The sequence below is a fragment of the Pseudorca crassidens genome, chromosome 18 (assembly GCF_039906515.1).
Source record: "Pseudorca crassidens isolate mPseCra1 chromosome 18, mPseCra1.hap1, whole genome shotgun sequence".
Lineage (NCBI taxonomy): Eukaryota > Metazoa > Chordata > Mammalia > Artiodactyla > Delphinidae > Pseudorca > Pseudorca crassidens.
The window spans coordinates 13,697,822-13,721,934 of NC_090313.1; the positions used below are offsets into that span (position 1 = coordinate 13,697,822).

Here is a 24,113-nt window from a genome sequence, read left to right on the forward strand (position 1 = left end):
CCACCTCTTTTGGTGGCACCTAGGGCCTCTCCTGGCCCCTGTTTGTGGGGACGCCCCTCTTCTCACAGCAGAGCAGAGAGCTGCCGGACTGGGATCCCGCAGGGTCCAGTTTGAATCCCTGTTCTGCCACTCAGGGGCCGTCCTTTCAAATCCCGGAACCCATCTCTTCAACCACAAAATGGACGAAATAAGATCTCCTTCATAAAGTGATTGTGGAGCTGGCTGAAATAACCACGCACATTTGCGGGGCACGCAGGGTGTTCACTCAGCGTCCTCTCCCTCTGGCCTTTGTTCCCCGTTTTACTCTCAGCCTGCCAGTCTTTCCTGCGGATGCCCGCTCCCTTCCTTTCCAGTCTGTTCCTGCAGCCGACAGAGTCCTGACCCTGAGAAATCCAGGACTCACGCCAGCTTCCTGGGAATGCCCCTGTCTTCACTCTGGTGACATTTTTGCACCTGTTGTATTTGGACTGAAGTTCTCAGCATCAGACTCGGCTCTGCCACGGACCAGCCGTGGGACAAACGAAGCTCTCGAAGCTTCAGTGGCCACATCCACAAAATGGGCACAAGCTCACAGGGCTGGTTGTGAGGATTAAGTGAAATAATGCTTTTAAAGAGCTCAGCATGGTGCTGGGCATATAGCAATTCTCTGTCCTCATAGTGAGCCACAGTCTCTTTTTCACTTGAAATTGGTCTTATGCGCGATTACCAGATCATATGTCGTAAACTTCAACTTCATCCTATCCAACTGTCTCCTGCTCAAGGAACTCCAAGTCCTTCCTCACCTGATCCCAGCCCACAACCAAAATATCTTTAGGAAAAAGTATGAACCACTCCGTTTGACATTCAGACCCTCCATAGTACAGGACACCCCGCCGTATCCGAGCGATTTGAGATTCTTTTCCTCTCATTTCCCTGATCAGAATAATGAGGTACTTCTGGAGGAAAGCTCTTCGTACAGCATTTGGGAATTGTCTATGGCTTGGGTCAGAGAATGCAAGAAGGGGGAATGGCCTAAAAGGAGGACTTTTGCTTAGGCTTTCCAGTTGAGAGGGGCTTCGTGAGGAAGAAGCCAGTGGAGATGGCTGCGGTGCCAGGGAGACAGCTGAGGATGGGCTGGGGAACTGCTGCAGGAATCTGGTGGTGTCTCTAAGGCGCCGCCTCGGAGAATACACTGTGTTACAGTCACCTCAGGAAGAGCTGGAAAAGGTCCAACAGAAGAAATCTGAGAGGAGCAGGTACAGCTTAGTGTTCTCCAGCCTCTGAAGAGATAGGAGGACCCTGCCTGCCCTCGTCTCTAGGGGACCACAAGTAACCTGGAGCAGCGCAGGGCTCATCACCATTTGCTGTTGATGAACTAGCACAGGCTGGGGGTGTTTTCTGCGAACTAAGCCCCTTTTCTAAACCGGTTACGTTGTTAAATTGGCCAGTGGAGCTGGGCTGACTCGTAGAGCTTCCTTCCCCCAGGCCTGGGGGAGAACTCAGTGCCAAGTGAAGCATGATACAGCGCTTCCTATAAGTAACTCAATCCTCTCGCACCGGACACAGCGCTCAGACACCGGGGTGACCTCAACCCCAAGGCATCTGAACTGACATCCTGCCACTCAGGCAGCACCCCTCTCATACCTCAAGAGACCACACTCAGCCCCATTCCATTCCATCACTTCTGCTTTTCCTCCTGAAATGCCTGAAGTGCTCACACAGTGAGGTAATTGGAAGCCAGAGAGACCTAAATCTATCCAGAAAATAGAGGAATCTAGACCCAGATCCCACCTCTTCCACTTACTAGCTCCGGGGTCCTGAATCGTTTTTAGAAGCTCTCTTTGCCTCACTTACCTTACCTGTAAAATTAGGGTGTCTATCTTAATGATACGTTATAAGGATAAGTGCAATAATGAATGCACAATGCCTGCACCGTACACAGCACGTTGCAGGTGTCAAGAAAGTTTCACTCTCTCCACCCAATATACGTGTGAATGTTTTTATGTCTAGACAAATATCACATGTGCCCGTGGGCCCGATTCCAGTCTCATCTCATTGAGGAATTGTCACTTAAACTTCCTTTCCCAGTCATCATTCTGAAGTCCTTCTTACTTTAATGGCTTCACCACTCACTTGGCCATATCAGCTGCCGCTGTTACTCATCTGCTCAGACACTGATGTCTTGTTTGGCCAGTTAGACAGACTTTCCTGAAGGGGAAGGCTAGTGTCAATGAAAATTCTGTCTCATCACTCCAACTTTCTACTTTGTCTAGCGTTGTTATAAATGCTCAGGATATTTGTGTGAGTTGCAGAGTGAGGGAGAAAATCCCAGGGGAGGGATAAAGGCCAGTGGCGAACTGTCTTTTTAATAAATTACAATCCAGTAGGCGCTGAGCATCCACACTTTGGAAGCATTTCAGTGGTGGTTAGTGTGGAGGGTTAGTGGGTAAAGATATCGGAGGTGAAGAATAAGATGGAGAGAAAGGCAATTTTGCCAGAGTTATAACAGGTCAGCTGGGAGGTCAAGTGAGCTGCACGGAGCCCTCCCCCACTCAGGATTAGACAGCAGATTAGCCAACTGACCTCGTTACTGGCTCCCAGGCAGTCATAATCTCTCCTACTCACATTAAACGATTCAAAGAAATGCTGATGCAAAGATTTCCTTTGAGATGCTGCCCCGTCCTCACTTTAGAGCAAAACTTCACATTCCCCTTTGTTTTCTATTTGTGTTCATGTTCTCTATACGATGGAGGAGACAACTATCTGCCCACCAAAATCTACTCCCTTCTTCTTCCACTGTAATAATCTGTGGTTGGGTGTTTGGTCATCCAGCCGGGGCTGCACATCCAGCCTCCTTTGCTCTAAGGGGTGGAGGTTTGGCCGAGTTTTCACCAATAGAGTAGAAGCGACGCGTGCTGTCTCCAAGTTGGGACCCTTGAGATAGTAAGTGGGCTTCTTCCATATTTTCTCCTTTCCCTTAAGGCTGGTCGGAACTTGGATGTAGCAGTGATCCAGCCTTGCTAATGCAGATGCTAAGACTCTAAGGCCTAAAAACTGCAGAGCCATGATATGGAAGGAACCACAGCCCTGAATGACTGTGGAACACCCATCACATCCTTTATGAGAGAGAAATGTTTCTCGTTCACTGATCTATGCCATGTGTTTAAAAGCTATATTATTGCTGGGTCACTTATTACAGCTTAGCTGCAGCAACCCAATTGCAGCATATATATATATTATACATTATAATATATATTGTATATAAATATAATCTGTAGATACTATATAACATGATATATTAATATGATGTGTGATGTACTATATAACATTATATATAATAGGTACATTATATATGTACTTATAGAAATATATCTCTTGGAATGTATTTTAAATACAAATAGATAATAGTGTATAAAATATTGCAACTAGCCTTTTTTCCTACTAAATAATCTGTTTTGGAGATTTTTCCAATTCAGATGTGTGTGTGTTTGATATAGATGATAGACAGACACACTTCTGAAGTGTCAGATGTATTTCTTAGTATCAGTGACCCATAGTTTATTTAACCAATGTCTTTCCTGGATCACCCTATGGACTAGTTTTGTGATCGCTTTTATTTTTCACTATTATTACTACTGACATGAACACCCTTGAATATGCTTCTCTGTTCACATACATAAATATTTCTCTAGTGTAAATATCTAGAAATGGGATTATTGAGTTGAATACTATGAACATTTAAGAATATAATTTATTATTGTCCTCTTAAAAGTCTAAGCTAATTTATACTTCCATAGCATATGAGAGTGCGTAACTCTTTATAACACTGTCAACGTTAGCAATCTTTAATTTTGCTCAGCTAATGGGGAAAAATAGGGAGAAAAGATTATTACAGAAAGAATAAAAAGATATCTAGAACAAGAAAGATGAAAGTAGCTGGAATCTAGTACGATAAGCTACCAAAAAACCCCATCAATGATCACACTTTGTGAAATTCTGAGCCACTTGTACTGTTCCAACGATCACAGCAATTGTCAGTCCTAATCCTGTAACTCCTAACATCCCACTGCTTTCCTGCTGTCTTTCTCCCAAACCAGCCAGGTTCACGACGAGTTATACACTTCACTCTGCTCTTATACTACACGCTAGGTTATCATGACCGTAGGTAATTATGAGGCTGAGCTGCAATGCATCAGTGTGTTTGTCCTAACATTTTAACAATATAAATAAATGCTGAGGAGGACACTAAACTGCGTCATCGCAATAGCTGAAGCCCCACTGCAGCTGTCAGGAACACGCAAGCCATTCTGTCTGTGTATTCCTCTAATGCTTTTCCAGCCCAAGCAGGAGGAATAAAACTTTCCCATTTCTCTTCCCCAACCCCCAACTTTTTTTAAGAAAAGTTGATTATTGCCACTATAATAGGTATTTGCTAAATATTTACCAATATATGCTATTGTGCTAAGTCCTTTAAACAAGACCTTATTGGTGAAATATAGACAGAAAACTATCTCTGGAATATAAGCAGGCCTGAGATAATTAGAGAATAATTATGCAGAAGGAAAAGCCAGATTGGTGTGACGTGGAGGGAAGAAAAGCATGGGTTGACCTGAGAGCAAGTCCCAAATCGTCCCAGTTTATGTGATGATTTTATCTTATGTGATTTTGCGTAAGATACTGAATCGTGCTAAATCTCAGTTTCATCGTGTTTTATTTTCTGTTTTTTTTAATTAATTAATTTATTTTTGGCTGTGTTGGGTCTTCATTGCTGCTCACGGGTTTTCTTTAGTTGTGGCGAGTGGGGGCTGCTCTTCGTTGTGGTGAGCGGGCTGCTCATTGCGGTGGCTTCTCTTTTGCGGAGCACAGGCTCTAGGCGCACGGGCTTCAGTAGTTGTGGCACATGGGCTCAGTAGTTGTGGCTCGCGGGTTCTAGAGCACAGGCTCAGTAGTTGTGGTGCACGGGCTTAGTTGCTCCGCGGCATGTGGGATCTTCCCAGACCGGGTTTCGAACCCATGTCCCCTGCATTGGCAGGCAGATCCTTAACCACTGTGCCACCAGGGAATTCCCTCCTCGTGTTTTAGAAGAGGCACATTTATTGAGTGCCTGCCATGTGCCAACCTCCATTCTAGGTGCTTGGGATAAAGAAGAAGGCAAAACGAGGTTCCTGCCCTCAAAAAATTTACATTCTGGGGATGGGGGAGGGGAGAGAGACAGACGCCAAGCAAAGAGAAATATTGATCTATTCATTTATTTAAGAAATAGTTACTAAGCCCATACTTTGGCAAAAGACTGTTCCAGGACTTGCTTTAAGAATCTGCCTTCCAGGGACTTCCCTGGTGGCGCAGTGGTTAAGAATCCGCCTACCAATGCAGGGGACACAGGTTTGATCCTGTGTCTGATGAGAAGTTTCCCTGATCTCCCCAGCCCCCAGTCTGAGTTGGCTACCCTACAGTGCGCTTCCAGAGTGCATGCCCTAGAGCTTACCATGCTCTAGAGCACACAGACACCCTTCCTGGTACTTAACATCCTGTATGGAAGTTGCCTGATACTCATCTCTGGTATCAGTCACTTATGAAAAATCCACGGAATTCCAAAGTTGAAGAGCTCATGACAAAACTTCTACCATCACTCTAAGGACGCTACTAGATTTAACTTTTAACAGTTTTACAGATCCCCAAATTCTTCTGTTCTCACCATCTTATCGCGTCACCTCCTGTCTGAATGCAACATCTATTTCCATCGTGTGCATTGTGGCTGGCTAGTGTTTGATAAACATTAGAACTGGGCAGGTTGCAGCTCTACACCATGTACATAACAAATTGTAGTGGGAATATTTATCATCAATGAAATGAACCAAGTGTGGTTAGGAACTATACAATCAACTCAGACACAAACTATTGATATTCCATTGCATCATAGATATTTACTGGTTGTTAGGCAACCAAATGTTCCAACACTGACACCGGGGAAAATTTCTCTTGCTGGGCTTGGCCATTTTAGTAATTAGTTCAGCATGGGACTGTCTCATAGTATCTCTGGCATATAAAAGAACTTTATAAAGGACATTTAATACAAATCCCAGGCTTGCATTTTTTGAGCAGTTCCTGAGATGGGAACTTTTATCCTACCAGGCACGTTTATTAATTTTTTCCTCATACTAAACAAATACCTGTCTCTCTACAGACCTTATACATTGGCTCCACTCTTTACCTAGAGCAAGTTTACTTCCTCTTCAACATGCCAGCTCTAATATTTGGAGAAGGCTATCATGTCTTCTCTGAATCTTTCTTTCTGCAGAGTAAATATATCCGATTCATTCCCTTATTCAGAATTCCCCATTATCTCACATGCTGGCTGTTCTCCCCTCTCAATGGCACCATAATATTTTAAACTGGGACTAACTAGGATTGGTTGCTGTTTTGTAGTTTACAGTTATGACTAGTGATTTATAGGCTGTTGTGTGGTTGAACATTGCAATTAAAATTGGCACAGGAATAAGACGTCAAGGGTATAGAACAGGTGCCTGTTTTTATCTTTTTATTTTTTTTTAAATCCTGACTTGGAAAATGCTACCAGTGAGAAATCACAGCATTTGTGCCTTATTGGAACCTTGGAAGACAAATGGAAACTTTAAGCAAGCCCTTCAGGGATGCCTAATAGATTTATGCAGCATAAGAACAGTTTCAGCATGTGGGATGCGATCATTTAAAGTAATATTTGCTAAATTTGGCCGTGCATATGAATCATTGGAGAGCTTCTAAAAATACGGATTCTTGGCATCTGTACCCAGACCTACCAAAGAGGTGCCTCTAGAAGTTCCCAAGGGAAAAGCATTTGGGAGCCATGGATGTAGGGTACGCAACATGAAGATCAGTCCTTCCTTTGAGCTAATTCTACCTACCCTATAAAGCTGTCTTCTGTGACACGTTTTCACTGCCTATTACAGCCAATTACTCTCTCTCTTTTCTAAAAAAGCCTCTTCTTCTAATAATTGGTACCAAATAGTTTGGTATTTAATCGTTAATTTTGCATGGCTTTTTGTCTCCGTTATTTTATAAAATCCCTCATGGCAAGAACTCCCAAGGGATATGGCACAATATTGAACGGAGTCATTGATTGATTGGTGAGGATTTTTGGAGGTAGCAGAAGAAGTTAGAGACAAAAGGGAGATAGATACTGCAGGAGTCTAGCTGGAAAAGTTTAAGATCAGGGAGATTAAAGTCTTTCTCTTTTGAAAGAAGTATCTTCTGCTCTGTGCTGTGGCCTGCTCCCAGGTGTAAGTGATAGAGTACACAGACGTTGCTTGATGTCTCCACCTCCATCAAACCTGATCCTTGGAGATGTCAGACAGTAACCCACAGACTACATTATATAAATATGGCCAGAAGGCCTATTATTTACAGTGTTCCTAGTCCATCTGGAACACCAGACATAAATGAGTTCTAGCTCTTTTGGTGCAATTCTATCATGTGACAAAGTCAATAGTGAGGGTGCTGTAGGTCCTGATAAAAGTTTCAAAATAAAGATGAAGGGGTTCCTTAGATAGTTACATAGGCTTTTTTTTTCTTTTTTAAATATCAAAGACATGTAAGACTTCAAAATTCATTCAAATTAAAAATCAAATTGGAAGCAATGATGCTTACATGAGATAAATACATAATACAATTAAAAATAAAAGAATGACAAGCTATATTTGGAAAGCATGAAGAAAAAAAGCAGGGATGGTACATTTGTATTAAAGAATAAATTTGACAGAAGGTCAACTACATATTGATACAAGTAAAACCATAAAAAAGCCACGAGTCATGAAACACTAGGCACAGAATAGCATAGTGTCAGGCCACGAAAAGCAAAAGTTGCTAGAAATATAAGGAAACACATGAGTTGTATTAAAATTTCAAAATTACATAACTCTCTGGTAGGTCAAGGAGACAAAAATAAGCAATTAAGGACATAAAACACATGAATTATTTAATGTTTGTATAAATATCGATACACTGATATAACTTTGCACCTAAGAACAGAAAATGAACCTTACAAACACTGATCATGATCTGGACCATAAGATATTTCAGTGCATTTTTAAAGTAAAAATTGCACAACTCCATTATCTTAATAATAAAATATTACTAGAAATTAATATCAGAACTTTAAAAGAAAAAAATCTCAAATTACTTGGACATTTTAGAAATAGTCACATAAATAATAAACAAGTTAATAAGCAAAGTAGCAAATAACAAATATGAGAACGTTGTTGAACAAAAACCCATGAGATGGAGGCAAAGCTATTTTATGTAGTGATTCACAGCTCTAAATGCTTTTTGAAGAAAAGAGTTATGAGAAGACACCTAAACAGTCTACATGGGAATTTAGAAAAAAAAAAAAAAGATAAAAGAAATTAAGGAAAGCTAGTGAGAAAGAAAATAATAAAGTAGAAATTAAAAAATAAATGAAACATAATAATGAGAAAAAAATAAGCCTATCTTTTGCAGGATTGATAGCTAAAACCAAGAACATGTTCTTCAAATAAAACAGACAAATCTCTGGCAAATCAGGCAAATTTAATCAAAGAAAAAACTAGAAAGTATATAATAACATTTATAAATAAATTTATTTAAACTTTAATAATAGAGAGAAGATTAAGGCTTATAACAGAGTAAAATAAATTAGTGATTAAATTGAAAACTTGAGTAAAATAAATAATTGAGAAAAATGTAAATTAAGATGACTTAATGAGAAGAAAATCTATAAAGATAGAAGAAATTGAACCACTTATCAAAAAGTTACTTTTACTTCAATTAGAGATTTTAGAAATTTGGGGGACATAGGGCTCTCTGAGAAAGGAACACTTTCTGCAATGTAGTTAAAGAACTGGGTTTAAACGCCATGTAAAAATAACCTAAGTTTTTAAATTTAGGATTGAAATTGGTAATAAAAAATAATTCTGAAAAACAAATGATCCAATAGAACTTTCTGTGTAAAACGTCTAAGAAAAAGTTCATGCGATTCAAGCCAATCTCAAGACTTGACCAAAAGAAAACCAGAAGTAATAGGAACTTCAATCATACAAGGCACATTTAGAAGGGTTTTCTAGATAAGCAGCCTGATTTTGCATAGCAGCACCACTACTCAGATAATAAACTAACTTCTCCCGGGAGCTCTGGTTCCCACCCAGCTCCTGAGTGACCACGTAGAGAATATCCTTAGAGAACATTAAGAATAAAATAGCCAGCAGGGCAAACAGGACCAGGAGAAATGAACTCTCCAGAGGGGACGGTAACTTCCCTCTCCAAACCTTCAGTTCCACGTGCCATAAAGGAACAAACGAGGCTACGATGCATATTCATTGGCCCTTTTAATACTCCATCAGGGTGCATCTTTCCTAATAATATCTACCTCCAAAATTTATTTTAAGTTTACTCTTCTCTATCACTGCCGCCACCCCCACCCCCCGGGTGGCATTGGCAGTGACCGGAACAATGCAAAGCTTCGCGCACTGAGCTCCCGGCCCAGCCTCCTCCTGCAATTCCTTGTCCAGGCAGAGGACCTTCTCAGAAGGCAAAACATACTCTCGCTCAAATCTTAGTACGGAGCATAAAATCCAAACTCCTACACAGTCTCTCTCTTATTCCTTGTCTCAGGTGGGTCTCCCCCTGACCGATGGGTCATGCTCTAGTCACCCTCACCTCTTGTTTCCAGAAGTTGGCTAAGTGCTTTTCTCTCCAGGCTTTAGGGCTCTCTTTTCCCTGTGCCGGGGGAAGCTCTTCTCTCCTCACATGGCTGCTTCCTTCTCACCCTTCAGGTCTCTGCTCAGAAAGCACCTCCTTGGGGAAAGCATCCCAGGCCATCCTTTCTGTTTAAATTCTTCCTCAATCGCATTGTTTTCTATCCACATACCTTGTATTTCCTTTTTAGCGCTTCTCACAACTTAAAAATAATTACTTTTTGCAGGGGCAGTGTTTCTACCCATTTGTTTTCTGTCACTCCCATTAGACTGAAAACCCCACGGGGTCAGGAACGCTGTGGGCTTTTACATGGTGCTGTATTGCAGGTGCCTGGCCGAATGCCTGCACTCTGTGGGCGCTCAGCATTTCGTGAAGGAATAACAGTCTGGATAAATTGTGATGATTTGATTAGTTTGTTTACTTTTCTCTTGTTGTTGTTTCCTGCACTTGACTGTGAGTTCCATGGGAACAAGGTTCCCGTGTCTTTTTTAGGCACCAAATGTCGTGCTTGGCACTTAGGGGTAGCTCAGTGGCTATTTGTAGAATAAGTAAATGAATAAAGATATCGAAGTTCTCTAGGATATGAAATTTCTTTCGCCTCAGCTTTATACAACACTCAGAACGTCTGGATCTACTAGAACCCTTCATTAAGAATTCTGCTATCCCAATATTTTCCAGTATCACTGTTTCTGTTAACAACTCAGGCACCCAATGGGAATGGAAGTGAAGCAATGTGAATTAAATCACTCAAATGAGGCTGCTGCCGGTTAATTTTAGATCCTGAGCATCTGGGTCAGTGCTTAGTTTCATAGCAGGTGTGGAAATGATATCTTCAGTGTCATTATTAATGATTTTACTAAGGGCTGGGAGCACTTGAAATATTCTTCCGAATGAGATTTGAGAAGTGGACCAGATGGGCATTTTTAAGAAGGCTATATTAACTGTATTCTACTTTTCAGCAAATAAGTCTTCATATTAAGATTGATTACAAATGTACCTTAGTGTCCATATCATATTCAATCAAAAATTATAAGCAATGATTTTTAGAAGAATATGAAATACTCCAGTAAGATGATAGTAATCTAAATGAAATAGATAAACATGCCTGAAGTTGACTCTAGTCATTTTGTTTTGCTTTCTTTTCCTCTTTCTCCCGGCAGTATCTCGTCTTCTACGGGGCTTAATGTTCATTATGGGTACATGACTTCAGTCATAAGAAAACGGTCTTATCAGTCACATCCCCAAAATGCTGGTTGGTCAGGCAGGATGGCTAGGTAAGGTTGACCACAAATAAACATGTCAGCATCCACCTACTCCCTGAATCCCAAGGGTGGGTGCTCAGGGCAGTATTTGTCCTCTATCAGTTTTATCCTTCTTGGTCAAAACAGAGCTGAGAAAGAGTAATACATACTAGACTGTAATCTTTGAGCCAGAGGAAATTGAACCAAACCAAGTGGAAAGAATGTTCTATTTACCAGTAGCAGGTCAGTTCACGGGGAAATTGTAAAACAGGTGAAGTTCATTATTGGTGAAGCTCCCCTAGAACAACCCTGGTCTCCCCAGCCCCAGGGGTGAGCCCCTGCCATGGTTTAGACCTTGACACTGAATGCCAGCTGTCTTTGGCTTCCTAGAGACTTGCTCTTGTGCAATGAAGCAAGTATGTTCTAGGTCTCATAGTCTCCGGTCAGGCTCTTTTCCCCACCAAAAATGAAAATTAGCTTATTTGATAGATCAAGCTGTCCTCATTTGCTAACAGAAAAAAGTTCGAGAGGCCTCTCAGGTAATGCGGACTCAACAGTGACTTTCTAATGACGAAGACTTTCCTGTGTGACTCAAAGAAGTGAGTCTGATGGTGGGAATGTCAGACCAAATGATATAGATTTTTATGAATTTTATGGAGCAGTAATATTTCATAAGAAGAGAGGGGAACTGACATAGAGTTGCCCACTTGTTTTTTGCTGAGTAAGGACATTAAGGAAAAAAGAACAACAAAACACATCCATCGACAATCATTTTAGAAAAGAAAGGAATATTATGATAATCAGAAAAAAACAAGAAGCAAACAATCTCAATAAAAAAGCAACCTTTTAAGAATTTACCTTTATGAAAAAATGTACTTCATACAGTTTCAGTTATGCTAGATGCTGTACAACGTCATGCCTGTAGACAGCAATACTGTATTGTGCACTTAAAAATGTGTTGAGAGGGTAGATCTCCTGTTGTGTTCTCATCACAATAAAAACAAAACCAAACCAGAAAAAGATACACAAATGTATTTCAATGTCCTAATTTTGTAGAAGACTAGTGAAAATGTTGTCCAATACCAGTATCAGTCTATGGCCAGGCTTTGGGGAGGGCTGAGGTGGGTGCCCACAGTGGCCCAACAAGCTAGTCCAGGAATTTTAATAGCTGACACTTGTGGGCAAGTCTCCATATGACCTGCCTATCAGTGCAGTCAAAACCATGAACGTGATCCAGAAACACCTTCTGGGTTGTAAATCAAAGAACTTGTTTGTACAAAGCCTTTAACTCTGAGGGCTTTTCTGTCTGTAGATTAACAGAGAAAATGAATAATAGGTAGCCAAAAAAGTGATCTGAATTTTGTTGGAACAGTGATACTTTAAAGTGTAGGATTTAAGGATATACTTATTCACTGGTAAATATGATGGCACACCCAGCAGCTGCCATGTACAAGGAAAGAGCAATGAGACCCCTGCCTTACAGCCTTAATTCCTAGCAGCGGACACGGGCAAGCAGGAGATACGTAGGCAGATAACATCCCTTAAGGACAAGTTCTGAGGTTGCTTTTGTGGATGGGTGTGTGATATTTAAGCGAAGTCCAGACTAAAGTGAAGAACTGAGGCTTATGGTAACCTGCGGAAAGAGCATTCCAGGTAGAGGGAACATCCGGTGCAAAGGCCTGAGGAGCAAAGAGGCCAAGTTGACGGGAGCACAGTGGGACCAGGAATGCAGCGGGGTGCAGACCACGTGGAGCCTTAGGGACTTCAGGTTCCATAAATGAAATGGGCAGCTATTGGAAGGTTTTGAGCAAGAGAGTGACATGACTTATGGGTCACTAGAGTAGGAAGTGGCAAAAGTGAAAGCTACAGTAGACTATTATGACAGTCCATTTGAGACACGATGGTAGTGTGGGCCAAGGCAGTCATCATAGGAGTGCTGAAAAACGCTCAGATTTAGGATATCTTTTGAAGGCAGAGAGAATAGGACTTACTGATAGAATAGACTGAGAGACTGGATATGGTGGTAATGGTAAGAGAAGATTCAGGCTGGGTTTCAAGATGTTTTATTTGATCAACTGAATAAATGGTACCATGGGAACAGCAGGTTGAAGGGGGAATCAAGAACTTATTAGTGGATATATTAAATTTGAGATGTCACTTGAATATCCAGGTAGAGATGTCAGGTTGGCAATTGGATACATGAGTCTAGAGTTCAGGGGAGAAATCAAGCCTAGAGCTAGAAATTTTTTAAAACTTCAGTATATAGAAAATGTTTACAGCCGTTGGGTTGGATAAGGTCATCTAGGGAAGTCCAGTTTTCTGGGCAGAAAGTACAGAGCTCCTGAGGCAAGAACATGCTTGGTGAGTTACCAGAAGAGTCAGGTAACTGTCCACTGTGGATGTGAGCAAATGCAGAGAAGATGCTCAGGGATCAAGCCTGGAGAAACGCCAGCATTTAGAGGTCAGGAGGAGGCAGAAGATTCAGGAAGGGAGACAGAGACGGAGTGGCCAAGGAGGTAAGGGGAAAACCAGAGAGTGAATCACCAAAGCAGTGTGAATCAAGTCTTTCAAGAATGATTAAGAGCAGTTTATAAATTTACTCTGCCCTCAGTTAGCTCTGTTGATGGAAGAAGTTGTATATGCTGTTCTATTCCCAGTGTTTAGTGGCACCTGTCACAGGATCAGTGTTTGTTTGTTTATTTCAGACGATACATGTGGCAGTCTTCAGGCTGAATGCATCCTGTAGGTGTGTTTTATTTGAACTTTGGGGTTTAAAGATATTTTAATTGGTTGCCAAGATTTAGAAATTGGGAAACTTCACATCAAAACTTGTATCTCTGGTTCTTTTTTAAAAAATCTCCAGGATTCTCACAAGGCAGGCCACAGCTGTTTGTGGCTGGGTGGCAGCTGCCGTCTTTAGAGGGGGGTTATGTGCTCTTCAGCTAAATTCCTGCCGTCTCCAGTGAGCCCTGGGTCTCCCCAGCCGTGAGTGCTGAGTCACTCATTCATATTACTTGCTGGTTCCTGCAGATTTTGAGTTTGTACCTCTTGTTTAGTTAAAGAGGGAATGAATGAATAAACAAACGAATGAATGAATGTTTACTGACGAGTAACCTGGAGCTGGGAGAGGTGAAATGATGTAAGCTTACATGCAGAAATGCCAGGGCTCAGCTATAGATTCTCAGGCCAGGGCTTTTACCTAAAATCTTTGCTTCCAATGTCATTGTATTAAAAACATCCTAAAATAGGGCTTCCCTGGTGGCGCAGTGGTTGGGAGTCCGCCTGCCGATGCAGGGGACATGGGTTCGTGCCCCTGTCCGGGAGGATCCCGCATGCCGCGGAGCGGCTGGGCCCGTGAGCCATGGCCGCTGAGCCTGCGCGTCCGGAGCCTGTGCTCCACAACGGGAGAGGCCACAGCAGTGGGAGGCCCGTGTACTGCAAAAAAAAAAAAAAAAAAAAAAAAAAATCCTAAAATAAAAACAAGAGTTTGAATGAAAGAAGTGTACTGACAAAATGCTATTTCCATGTTTGGAAAAAATAGAATATTAAATAAATCGTTTATTATGATAAATGTAAAGAAATGGTTTCCTAAGAACTGCTACACAGACTAGCAGAAGTTAACATCACTGCCCAAGGCAAAGTGAATAACAAACAAATGTAATTATTAAACAATATAATTAAGGTTAAAATTAGTATTTTACTCCATTAGTTTTTTTTTGGAGAAGTAAGTTATGCCATTTTTCTCTGTGAATTATTTTTATCTATTCTTACATGTTTTAAACACAGACTATTATAATCATAGAATGACAGTTTATCATCATCCCTTCTTTTACTCACTATCAAAAACTGGAGTTTTTTAAGCCTCCTCTCTTTTGCCAGCTCCAGTGATGGCTAGTGGCTATTCAGGGCAGTGTGTGGAGGTGGACTCTGAAACGCAGTTTGGGATCATTGAATGAGACCACAGTGCTTCATTTCTGATGTTCGGACATTATTGTTATGCATTGAATTGTGTTGTCCCCCTCCACGCCTCCACCCCTGCCAAAAGATATATTGAAATCTTAAATAGAATTATCCCTGTCCCTCAGAATGTGACTTGATTTGAAAATAGGGTCATTGTGGATGTCATTAGCTAAGATGAGGTCATATTGGAGAAGCGGGGGGCCCTAACCTAATATAACTGTTGTCCTTGTAAGAAGGGGAAATTTGGACACAGACTCAGAGGGAAGATGAGGCAAAAAGAGACACACAGAAAGACAGACACCTGCAGCTGGAGGCAGAGATCAGAGTAATGCTACCATAAGTCAAGGAAAGCATGCACAACAAGAAACCAGAAGAGGCAAGGAAGGATCCTCCTGTAGGAGCTGCAGAGGGAGCGTGACCCTGAGGACACTTGGATCAAACTTCCAGCCCCATAACTGGGAGATAATAAATTCCTGTTGCTTTAAGCCACCCAGTCTGTGGTGATTTGTTACTACGGCCCTAGGAAACTAACATAGAGATTACCTTGTCTGACTCTTCGTTTTATTTATTTTTTAATGTTTTAAAATATTTTTTAAAAATTTATTTATTTTATCTATTTATGTTTGGCTGCATTGGGTCTTCATTGCTGCGCGCAGGCTTTCTCTAGTTGCGGCGAGCAGGGGCTACTCTTCACTGCAGTGCGCGGGCTTCTCATTGCAGTGGCTTCTCTTGTTGCGGAGCATGGGCTCTAGCCATGCAGGCTTCAGTAGTTGTGGCACGTGGGCTCAGTAGTTGTGGCTCGTGGGCTCTAGAGCGAAGGCTCAGTAGTTGTGGTGCACTGGCTTAGTTTTCCCGCAGCATGTGGGATCTTCCTGGCCCAGGACTTGAACCCGTGTCCTCTGCATTGGCAGGCAGATTCTTAACCACTGTGCCACCAAGGAAGTCCCTGACTCTTCATTTTAAACTGTGTTAGAATGTGGGTATCTCACTGGCGGAAGCTGTGTCCCTAGGAAAGTGGCATCAGCCATAAATGCCACAGATGTGCTATCCCTAAGGAAGACATTTAGGCAGATGCTGCATTGCTTGAGAAACCTCATTCCTTTGCTTACTGAAGGCACTGAAGCTGATTCCACCTTTTCTTAGACAGGGAGTAATGGCCCTCCTTTTGTCCTGGAAGCTAAAGGTATATCATTCCTTAGCAGAGAATATCTTGAGCATTAGGAAGAATTTGGCTCTAATCTTGGCCCTAGGAAAACTTGGAAAATAATCAAAAAGTATCTTTAATGACCCTCTGGTCTTCTTGTGCCCACCTTAATGTGTCAGACTTCTCCTTGAATGAGAGTTCCGTAACTCACAGTCCAGAGACAGCTCTTAGAAGCCAACATGAAACCTTGGAGATCTTGAGATTGTTTGCAGTAGTCTGAGGGTATGACCACTTTTCTGGGTAAAGATTCCATAGTTTTGATTAATTCTTAAAGATGTATACTTCCCTACAACCAGAACATCAAGAAAAAAAAACAAAAAAAAACTAAGGGTGCTTGGCATGATGGTCAGGATCCACCTAAGATTTTGTGCCTGGGGAACAAGGCATAGGGATGGAGTGGGATGATGGCTCAGGGTGGAGACAGGATGAAGAATGTGGATTTAGATATGTTGACCTGCAGGGGACAGTGGACCATTCACATGGGGCGTTCAGTAGGCATTGGGAGCCACAAAGTTGGCAAGGAAAGGGCACACACGCAGCATTGGGATTGAGCATCACGGAGGTGGGGACTGAATATTTGAGTGCAGGTCCGCTTTCAGAACTGATCACTGAACCTGGCCTAGGAAGGACCAACACTGAGTCTCGGACAGCATCTACGTTAGGGAGCAAGGGGAGGAAGAGGTGGCGTTAGAGGTAAAATAGGCAGGCAGTTTAGAGTGGTAAAAGAATGAGGAGCATGCCCTGGGGGAAAAGAGCAGGAGAGACTTCAAAGGAGAGGCTGGCCAGGCTTGTAAAATGAAATATTTAAAGAAAATGGTGAACGCTCATGCGGAGAAGTTCTGTGTCTGAAGTTCACCAATGATCATCAATAATCCCTTTTGAAAAACTATGGGGATTCTTTCTTCATTTATGCATACTTTGAATGGTTATGATTGCATTTCTGCTATGTGCCAGTTACCACGTTAGGTGCTGGGGCACAAAGATGAATAAGACACAATCCTGCCTTTGGGAAACTTACTTGCTTGTGCAAGGACACATACTTAGAGGAATCAACTGTATATGGAGGTCTGAATAGTGTCAAGGGAGGCCACAAAGGGGAAGCATTGATTTACAAGGGAGAGTAGAAGTCATGATGGGGAAATGGATCTCTTCTGCAGGAAGTATAATTGGTGGGTCCAAGAATTCTTAAAGTGTGAAGCTGTCCTGTACATTATCACATCATAATATCTGAAATCGTGCATTTCAGAATCATGTGGGCACACACACACTCCAACACCTTGAACCAAAACCACTTTTTTAAAAAAATTTATTATTTATTTATTTTTGGCTGTGTTGGTCTTTGTTGCGCGCGGGCTTTCTCTAGTTGTGGTGAGCGGGGGCTACTCTTCGTTGCGGTGCGTGCGCTTCTCACTGCGGTGGCTTCTCTTGTTGCCGAGCTTGGGCTCTAGGCGTGCAGGCTTCAGTAGTTGTGGCACGAGGCTTTAGTAATTGTGGCACATGGGCTCAGTAGCTGAGGTTTTTGGGCTCTAGAGCGAAGGCTCAGTAGTTGTGGCACACAGGCTTAGTTGCTCTGAGGCATGTGGGATCTTCCTGGACCCCCAGGGCTCAAACCCATGTCCCCTGCATTGGCAGGCGGATTCTTAACCACTGCACCACCAGGGATGTCCAAGAATTAAAAGTTTTAAGAAACTTGCTAAAATATCAGTTTAATAGTAAATATCTAACCAGAGAAGGGTTGGATTAATAAAACGAAGAGATTGGGGATGACCTGGAAAATGAATTTCTCATCTCTGACCTGATTCCATATCTTAAAGTTCTTATGTTCTAGTTTTCAATCTACACTGCTTTTTATAGTGAATGCTTCCATTGGTGATAATCATAGAAGCAAATACTTTGTTTACTTTTTTGACTACAAGCAAAATAAATACTAATATAAAAATGTGCTTATGCTGTTATAGTTTATATGAATTGTGATTTATCCATCTATTCATTTCTGTGTAGACAAAATGATTTATAATTTTAAAGTCTAATCTAATAAACTTAGACAAAAAAGATAAAAAAGAAAGAAAATGGAGTAGCTGTTGAGGTAAATCACATATTTATAATTTTTCAAATTTTAATCCTTAAAATAATTCTACTGAGCTATAAATGCATTCTTCTGCTTTTAGTATATAGACACATTTTCCCTTTAATATATGATTTGAAGTCTTGTATTTCAATTTTCACTTAAAAGTCTTTTTACTTTAAGATGAATTTTTTCCAAAAAACATACCCAGTCCCTTCATACTCAAGAAAAGACTAAGGTCACTATTTTGTAAACTCACAGCACTATGATTTCCCAAATCTTTTTTTTTTTTTAAGCTATATATCTTACCTATATCCATTGATGTTAGAACTGTCCTAGACAGTCAGGGATTGATAGAATCCATAATCTTAGGGCAAAATCAACCTCAAAGCATTATGGGCTAAGGCATCCCCGTTTCCTTCAATTAGATCTTTCATTATAATTCTCCCATTTCTTCAAGCCCAGGCTCCACCAAACTCAGTATACAACTCAGGTGCCACAGCCTCCAAAAACATTTCTTGAAACAATCAGCTGGAAGCCAGCTCTCCCATCTATGGGTCCCCATAGAAGTCTGCCCTCTATCCTTCTCTTAGGGCCCATGTCCCTTTCTGTCTTGCACTGTAGCCATTTGCTGTGTTTTCCCTACCAGACAGTGAGATCACCAAGGATACCATCTTGAATCACATTCATTTCTTCTCTGATGTGCTATGTGTTAACTTACAGAAGTACTTAACTTAAGAAGTACTGCGTGTGTACTTAATAATTTCTGTAGCCATGACAAATTGTCAAAGAGAGTGAAAAACCTATTAAGTAAAGTATTTTAGGAAACCCTTGGTCAAGAAAGAAAGCCACAAGAGTAGAAAATTCTTCAAGAGGTGAATCAGAATAACTGGCTCATAAAAGTGACACATTCAATTTCTTCACCTTTGTATAACCTCCAGAAGATCAAACGTTAATAAAATATTTATCCTCAGTTGTCACAAGCCAGACTTTGATTTAAAACTCTTGGGTACATGAATGTCACGCCAGACCAAAAATACAGCACCATGTATTTTTAATTTAAACATGGATCCGTAAAATCTTTATATATACCTGATATGAAAAAATTTGAGTGCAAATCTCCCAACAGTCACCACAAATAAGAAAACAGGATCTAAAATCGATTGTTAAACGTCTGTAAAAGTACAACGAAAAATATTCCATTTGAAAGTCCAATGTGGCATTGATGTGACACGTAAAATACATTCTCTTACCTTTAGGGAATCAAAGCAGGCGATTACTCTTCCATTTTCGACCTGGCAACTTTTGGGGGGGTGAGCAAATTTGCATTCCTCATCAGAACGGGAGCACGTTCCTCTCTGGAACTGTCTGCAGACTTCCAAGGTCAGCCATTTTGTATCTCTGACCGGGGCAACATTCAAAGCCATGATGAGAAAATAATTTGGATCCTGTTCGTTTCTGTTAAATGATGAAATCAAATCAAGTTCCAATGATTCCAAAACTATTGCTGTGAAAAATCCCACATGTAAGTCTGAAGGTAAGTGACAAATTGCTTAAAGAAGCCCAATCCGGGAAACAGAGTGAGGAGAGAATTTATCGGCAGGCGGTCACTCATCAATCAATATGCCCCACTCGAAGACTGCGGGCCGCAATGAAAGCATGCTCAGTGTCATCTCTGGCTGCAAACGTCCGAGTCGCCTGATCGTTTTGCAGACACAGTTGTTTTTAATAAAGTGACTTCAATATCATGGCACTCCTTGGGAGAATATTTAGTTCTGATGCTCGCAGCTATTGACGATGCTGGAAACTAAGCCACTTAGATGTTCGGATCTTAGCAGGATTTCTCTTTCCTTTCACCTTTTAAAATTCCGAAATCAAGCAATTGGCAAAGCCAGACAATTGAGGTATCTTCATCCACTCGTAAGGTCAGGGTAATGTGTATTGGATAGCAAAACACGATAACACAAAAGCTCCCGGGCTGTGTTTTCCAGCAAAAGTGACTTCACACAGGCACTTTTAAATCTTGAACCTGCAAAACACAAATAAAATATCAACTTACACCCAAACTCAATGGAATCAACACTTTAACAAACTATTTGGCTCTTATCTAGAATTTGCGAAAGTGCGGTTTAGAGCTTTGAGCTTTGAATATAGTGAGGAAAGTTATGCATTAAAAAAGAGAGAAAAGAATGCGAAACTGCAACTGTACTGCAGAACTGATCCAGGCAGCAGTCCAAAAGTTAGGAATGACTCAAACAGATGAGTGTGGCAGACACAATAATTAGGCATTCTGAAACAATTCAATCTAATGTGCCTAATCGCCAAAACAGTGTATTAGAACTGTGACTTCCAATTAATTTCACATTTAGGCCATTGATTTTACTGTTGGAAATGCTGTAACCAATCATTTGGGGTGTGACTCTCCTAAATAATAAGGATATTGTCATTCTGGATGAAGTGTGGGCTCCTTACCCTTTCCATCCTTTTCTAGTTTACAGAGATTTGAACTTAGAGAGGGAAAGGTAGATCTGATATTTACTCTCAGATCTCTTATACTTGCTCTCTACATTTTTTTTTTTTTTTTTTTTTGTGGTACGCGGGCCTCTCACTGTTGTGGCCTCTCCCGTTGTGGAGCACAGGCTCCGGACACGCAGGCTCAGCGGCCATGGCTCACGGGCCCAGCCGCTCCGCGGCACGTGGGATCTTCCCAGACCGGGGCACGAACCCGTGTCCCTTGCATCGGCAGGCGGACTCCCAACCACTGCGCCACCACGGAAGCCCCTCTCTACCTTTAATACTTGCGTGACGTTAGTGTTCCTTTCTAGGCTGTAAGCACTCAGAGGGTAAGGGCAGTTTGCATATTCCATTTCTGTTTCCCTAGGGCCTTAGTTCATGGCTATTTGGTCCTCAAAAAATATTTCTTGACTGATTTAACTGATGACTGACTCACTGACTAAGTGAATGAATGCAAGTTCATTTTAGCTGAGTCCGGTTTAGATTTTAACGGAGTCACAATCTGAGAATGTTCTGTTCTGTGGAATGCTGGAGCTGAATCACATATCTAACACAACAAAAATATAACAAGTCAATTCAGATTTCTAAGATCAGCACGATTAGTTTCTTTTAATATCTCCAAGGATTATGAAATTATTAAAAGGTTAAAAATTTAACATTACTGAGTCAAGCATGAATGGAGGACTAACTATCAGAAGTTGGTCATTTTTATATATTGGATATGCCATGGGCTACCTTAGATACTTGCTTAGCCTTGACGGCCTTCTAAAATATTTATAACTAAAACCTTAATGGAGGCTGGAAGTAGGTTATTTAAAATCGTCATGTACCATAGAAGTTCAGAGAGCAATAATTCTTGAGCGATTCACAAGTGTTCCCTGAAAAAGTGAGTCTCACAATCAATTAAGTTTAGTTAACTCCAGGCAAACCAAGCTGAACAGGCTTCCTTGCAAGAGGGCTTTTTTCGGCCTTGGATGAGTCTCTGATAGGGGAAGAGAAGCAGTGGCGTCTCTCAAGCTTATCTGATTGTGGATCATTTATTTAGCGGGACATCTCCCGGGAGTAGTGGGAAATGCTTCTTCATCCCAATACTTCTCTGACTTGTTAGTAGAAGTGTTTGAATGAGTTATCATTGTATGTGCATTTAAGGAAGTTGGCAACCTGGAAAGCTATGACACATTCCTAGCTTCCCATTTTGAAATATTTGAGGGGCCAGACAGGCTCCTGCTTGTCTTTTTGGCAGGATTGCATTCCCAGCAGCTAACATCAACTATCTTAACTTCAAGAGTTTAAGAAGATGACTTTAATAACCAAATTGCCTCTGGGTCAGCTTTCACCGACCAGCCTGGACCTGCACCCTCATTACCTCAACCCTTACCTCTAAACCCCGTGAGAACAAAGCAAGGGAAGCAAGGGACAAGGAAACATTTCTGCTTGTGTGTTCAGTGGAGCTGAGGCGCCAATAATGTGGAGACAAAATGAGGGGCTGGACACACGTAGTTCATATTTGCCAAATATTTTGCAGCGTCCCCGAGTCCCAAGGACCTGGGTCCAATGGGGTCACAGAACAGCAAAGATGCAGGAGATGCTCTTCCTCAAAGCAGCACAGTCTTGGCCGATGTGTCACGTGTAGGAAAAGAAAGAGGCAAACACAGATTCATGCACAGATGGCAAATGAATCATTACTCAAGTCTTCCTAAAAACCACACAGGAACAATGCTCTTAACTCAATCCAGTGAATGGGGTACACTTTTGCTTATACTTTTAGATAAGAAGACATTTCCTGCCCCCCCCTGGGAGAAACGGAGTGCCATTTCTACTCCTATGAAAATCCAACCAGAATTTAGATGGTCACACTCTATCAAGATGGACTTGCTTTTGGAAACAGAAGAACCAAGTTTCTGATGGCCAGAGTCCTGTGTAAGTCAAAGATGTTCCACAAGGCTCGTCAGGTTGCACCTAAATATATCGCTGTCCTAACCGTTCATGAATCCAGTCTTTCTCCCAGCTTCTTCTCTGTTTCTATCCTAAAAGTTACCGAGCTACTGTTACAAAGATATCACCTCTCTTGGGCCATGACAACCTCCATCTTCCGGAGTGGGCACAGCAAGCAGCTGTGGAAATGAGGAAGTGAGAATAGATTTAATTGAGGTCACGGGAGGCCACCGAAGGAGATGGGCAATGATGGGCAAGGATGGAGAAGACCAACCTTTAACATGGTTATCAAGGGACAAGACTAAATTAACCAACACATAGAGCAAATTACATATCGGGTCTCCCAGACTGGAGGCTCCTGGGAGGCCCACTAGCCACCTGTGGTTATTGAGCACTTGAAATATGGCTAGCGTCACTGAGAGACTAAATTTAAATTTTTATTTACTCTTAATTAACGTAAATTTAACTTAAAAACGGATCCTCAGTTTACTTATCGGAAAACTTTTAAGTATGCTTGGGCCAACTTGACTATATGAATCTACTTTTCAGTTGTAAATTTTATGAAATCTAAATACAGATCAAGTATTTCTAATAAAAATCCAGCATCCTAATTGAGATGTGTTCTAAGTATAAAATACACACTGATTTCAAAGACTTAGTATGAAAAAAAAACCCCATGAAAACACCTCATTAATATTGCTTCATATTTACTACATGGTGAATTGATAATATTTTTAACAAACTGGATTAAATATTATTATTTAAATTAAACTCACTTGCTTCTTTTTAGCTCCCCTCCAAAAAATTCAGAATTATATATGTAGCTTACATTGTATTTCTGCTGATGGCGCTGTTGTAGGGGCTTTTGCATTTCTTCTATTAGCCACAGCACTTTCTGGAATGGTGGAAAGTACCCTGTCCTAAGAGCCAGGTTCCAGCCCTTGTTTTCCCAAGCCTCCTTCACATGACCTTAATAAGTCAATTTCTCTGAGATCCAGTTTCTTCATCTGTAAAATGTTAATGATAGTTCCTACCTACTTTACATGGTTACTGCCACGAAGGACTGATTACAGAAGAAACATAAAAACACTCTGTGAACAGTCAAGAGCTGTCCCAAAGCAAGGTGATGAAAGGATGAGCCGCTCTATAAATATTTATTGAATAAATCCACTTCCAGGCTTCCTCTCTGCAGTCGTTCCCTATCAATGACTGGGGTCATGCCTGGGGTGGATCTGCTCCAGCCACAGATTCTGGGAGCAGGACGGTACCTTGCAGATCAAAGAGCTGACTGCACGGGGCTCTCGCTCGGGGCCTCTTATCCAGAGCGCACCTCATTTCTCAGACCATCTTATTCTGCAGCCGAAGGGAACCCACAGAGAAGTTTCCCCAAGTACACATCCCACGGTGTCACTACAAAGGCCTGAGCCTGCTGTCTTCCTCCAGCTGCTACCAACCCAGAAGTAGATGAAACACTTTTAGGGCCCAGTGG

General features: G+C 41.5%; 1 protein-coding gene across 9 annotated transcripts in view; it reads right to left on the reverse strand.

Annotated features, from left to right (window-relative positions):
* The window catches only part of MBNL2 (muscleblind like splicing regulator 2), a 151,053-nt gene that overhangs the window by 80,336 nt on the left and 46,604 nt on the right, over nucleotides 1-24,113 (reverse strand). For all 9 annotated transcript variants that reach the window (XM_067712931.1, XM_067712937.1, XM_067712935.1 and 6 more), the window contains exon 2: nucleotides 19,429-20,204. In XM_067712931.1, the coding sequence (XP_067569032.1) occupies nucleotides 19,429-19,602 (174 nt within the window). In that variant the 5' untranslated portion in view covers nucleotides 19,603-20,204. The remainder of the gene's footprint in view (nucleotides 1-19,428; nucleotides 20,205-24,113) is intronic.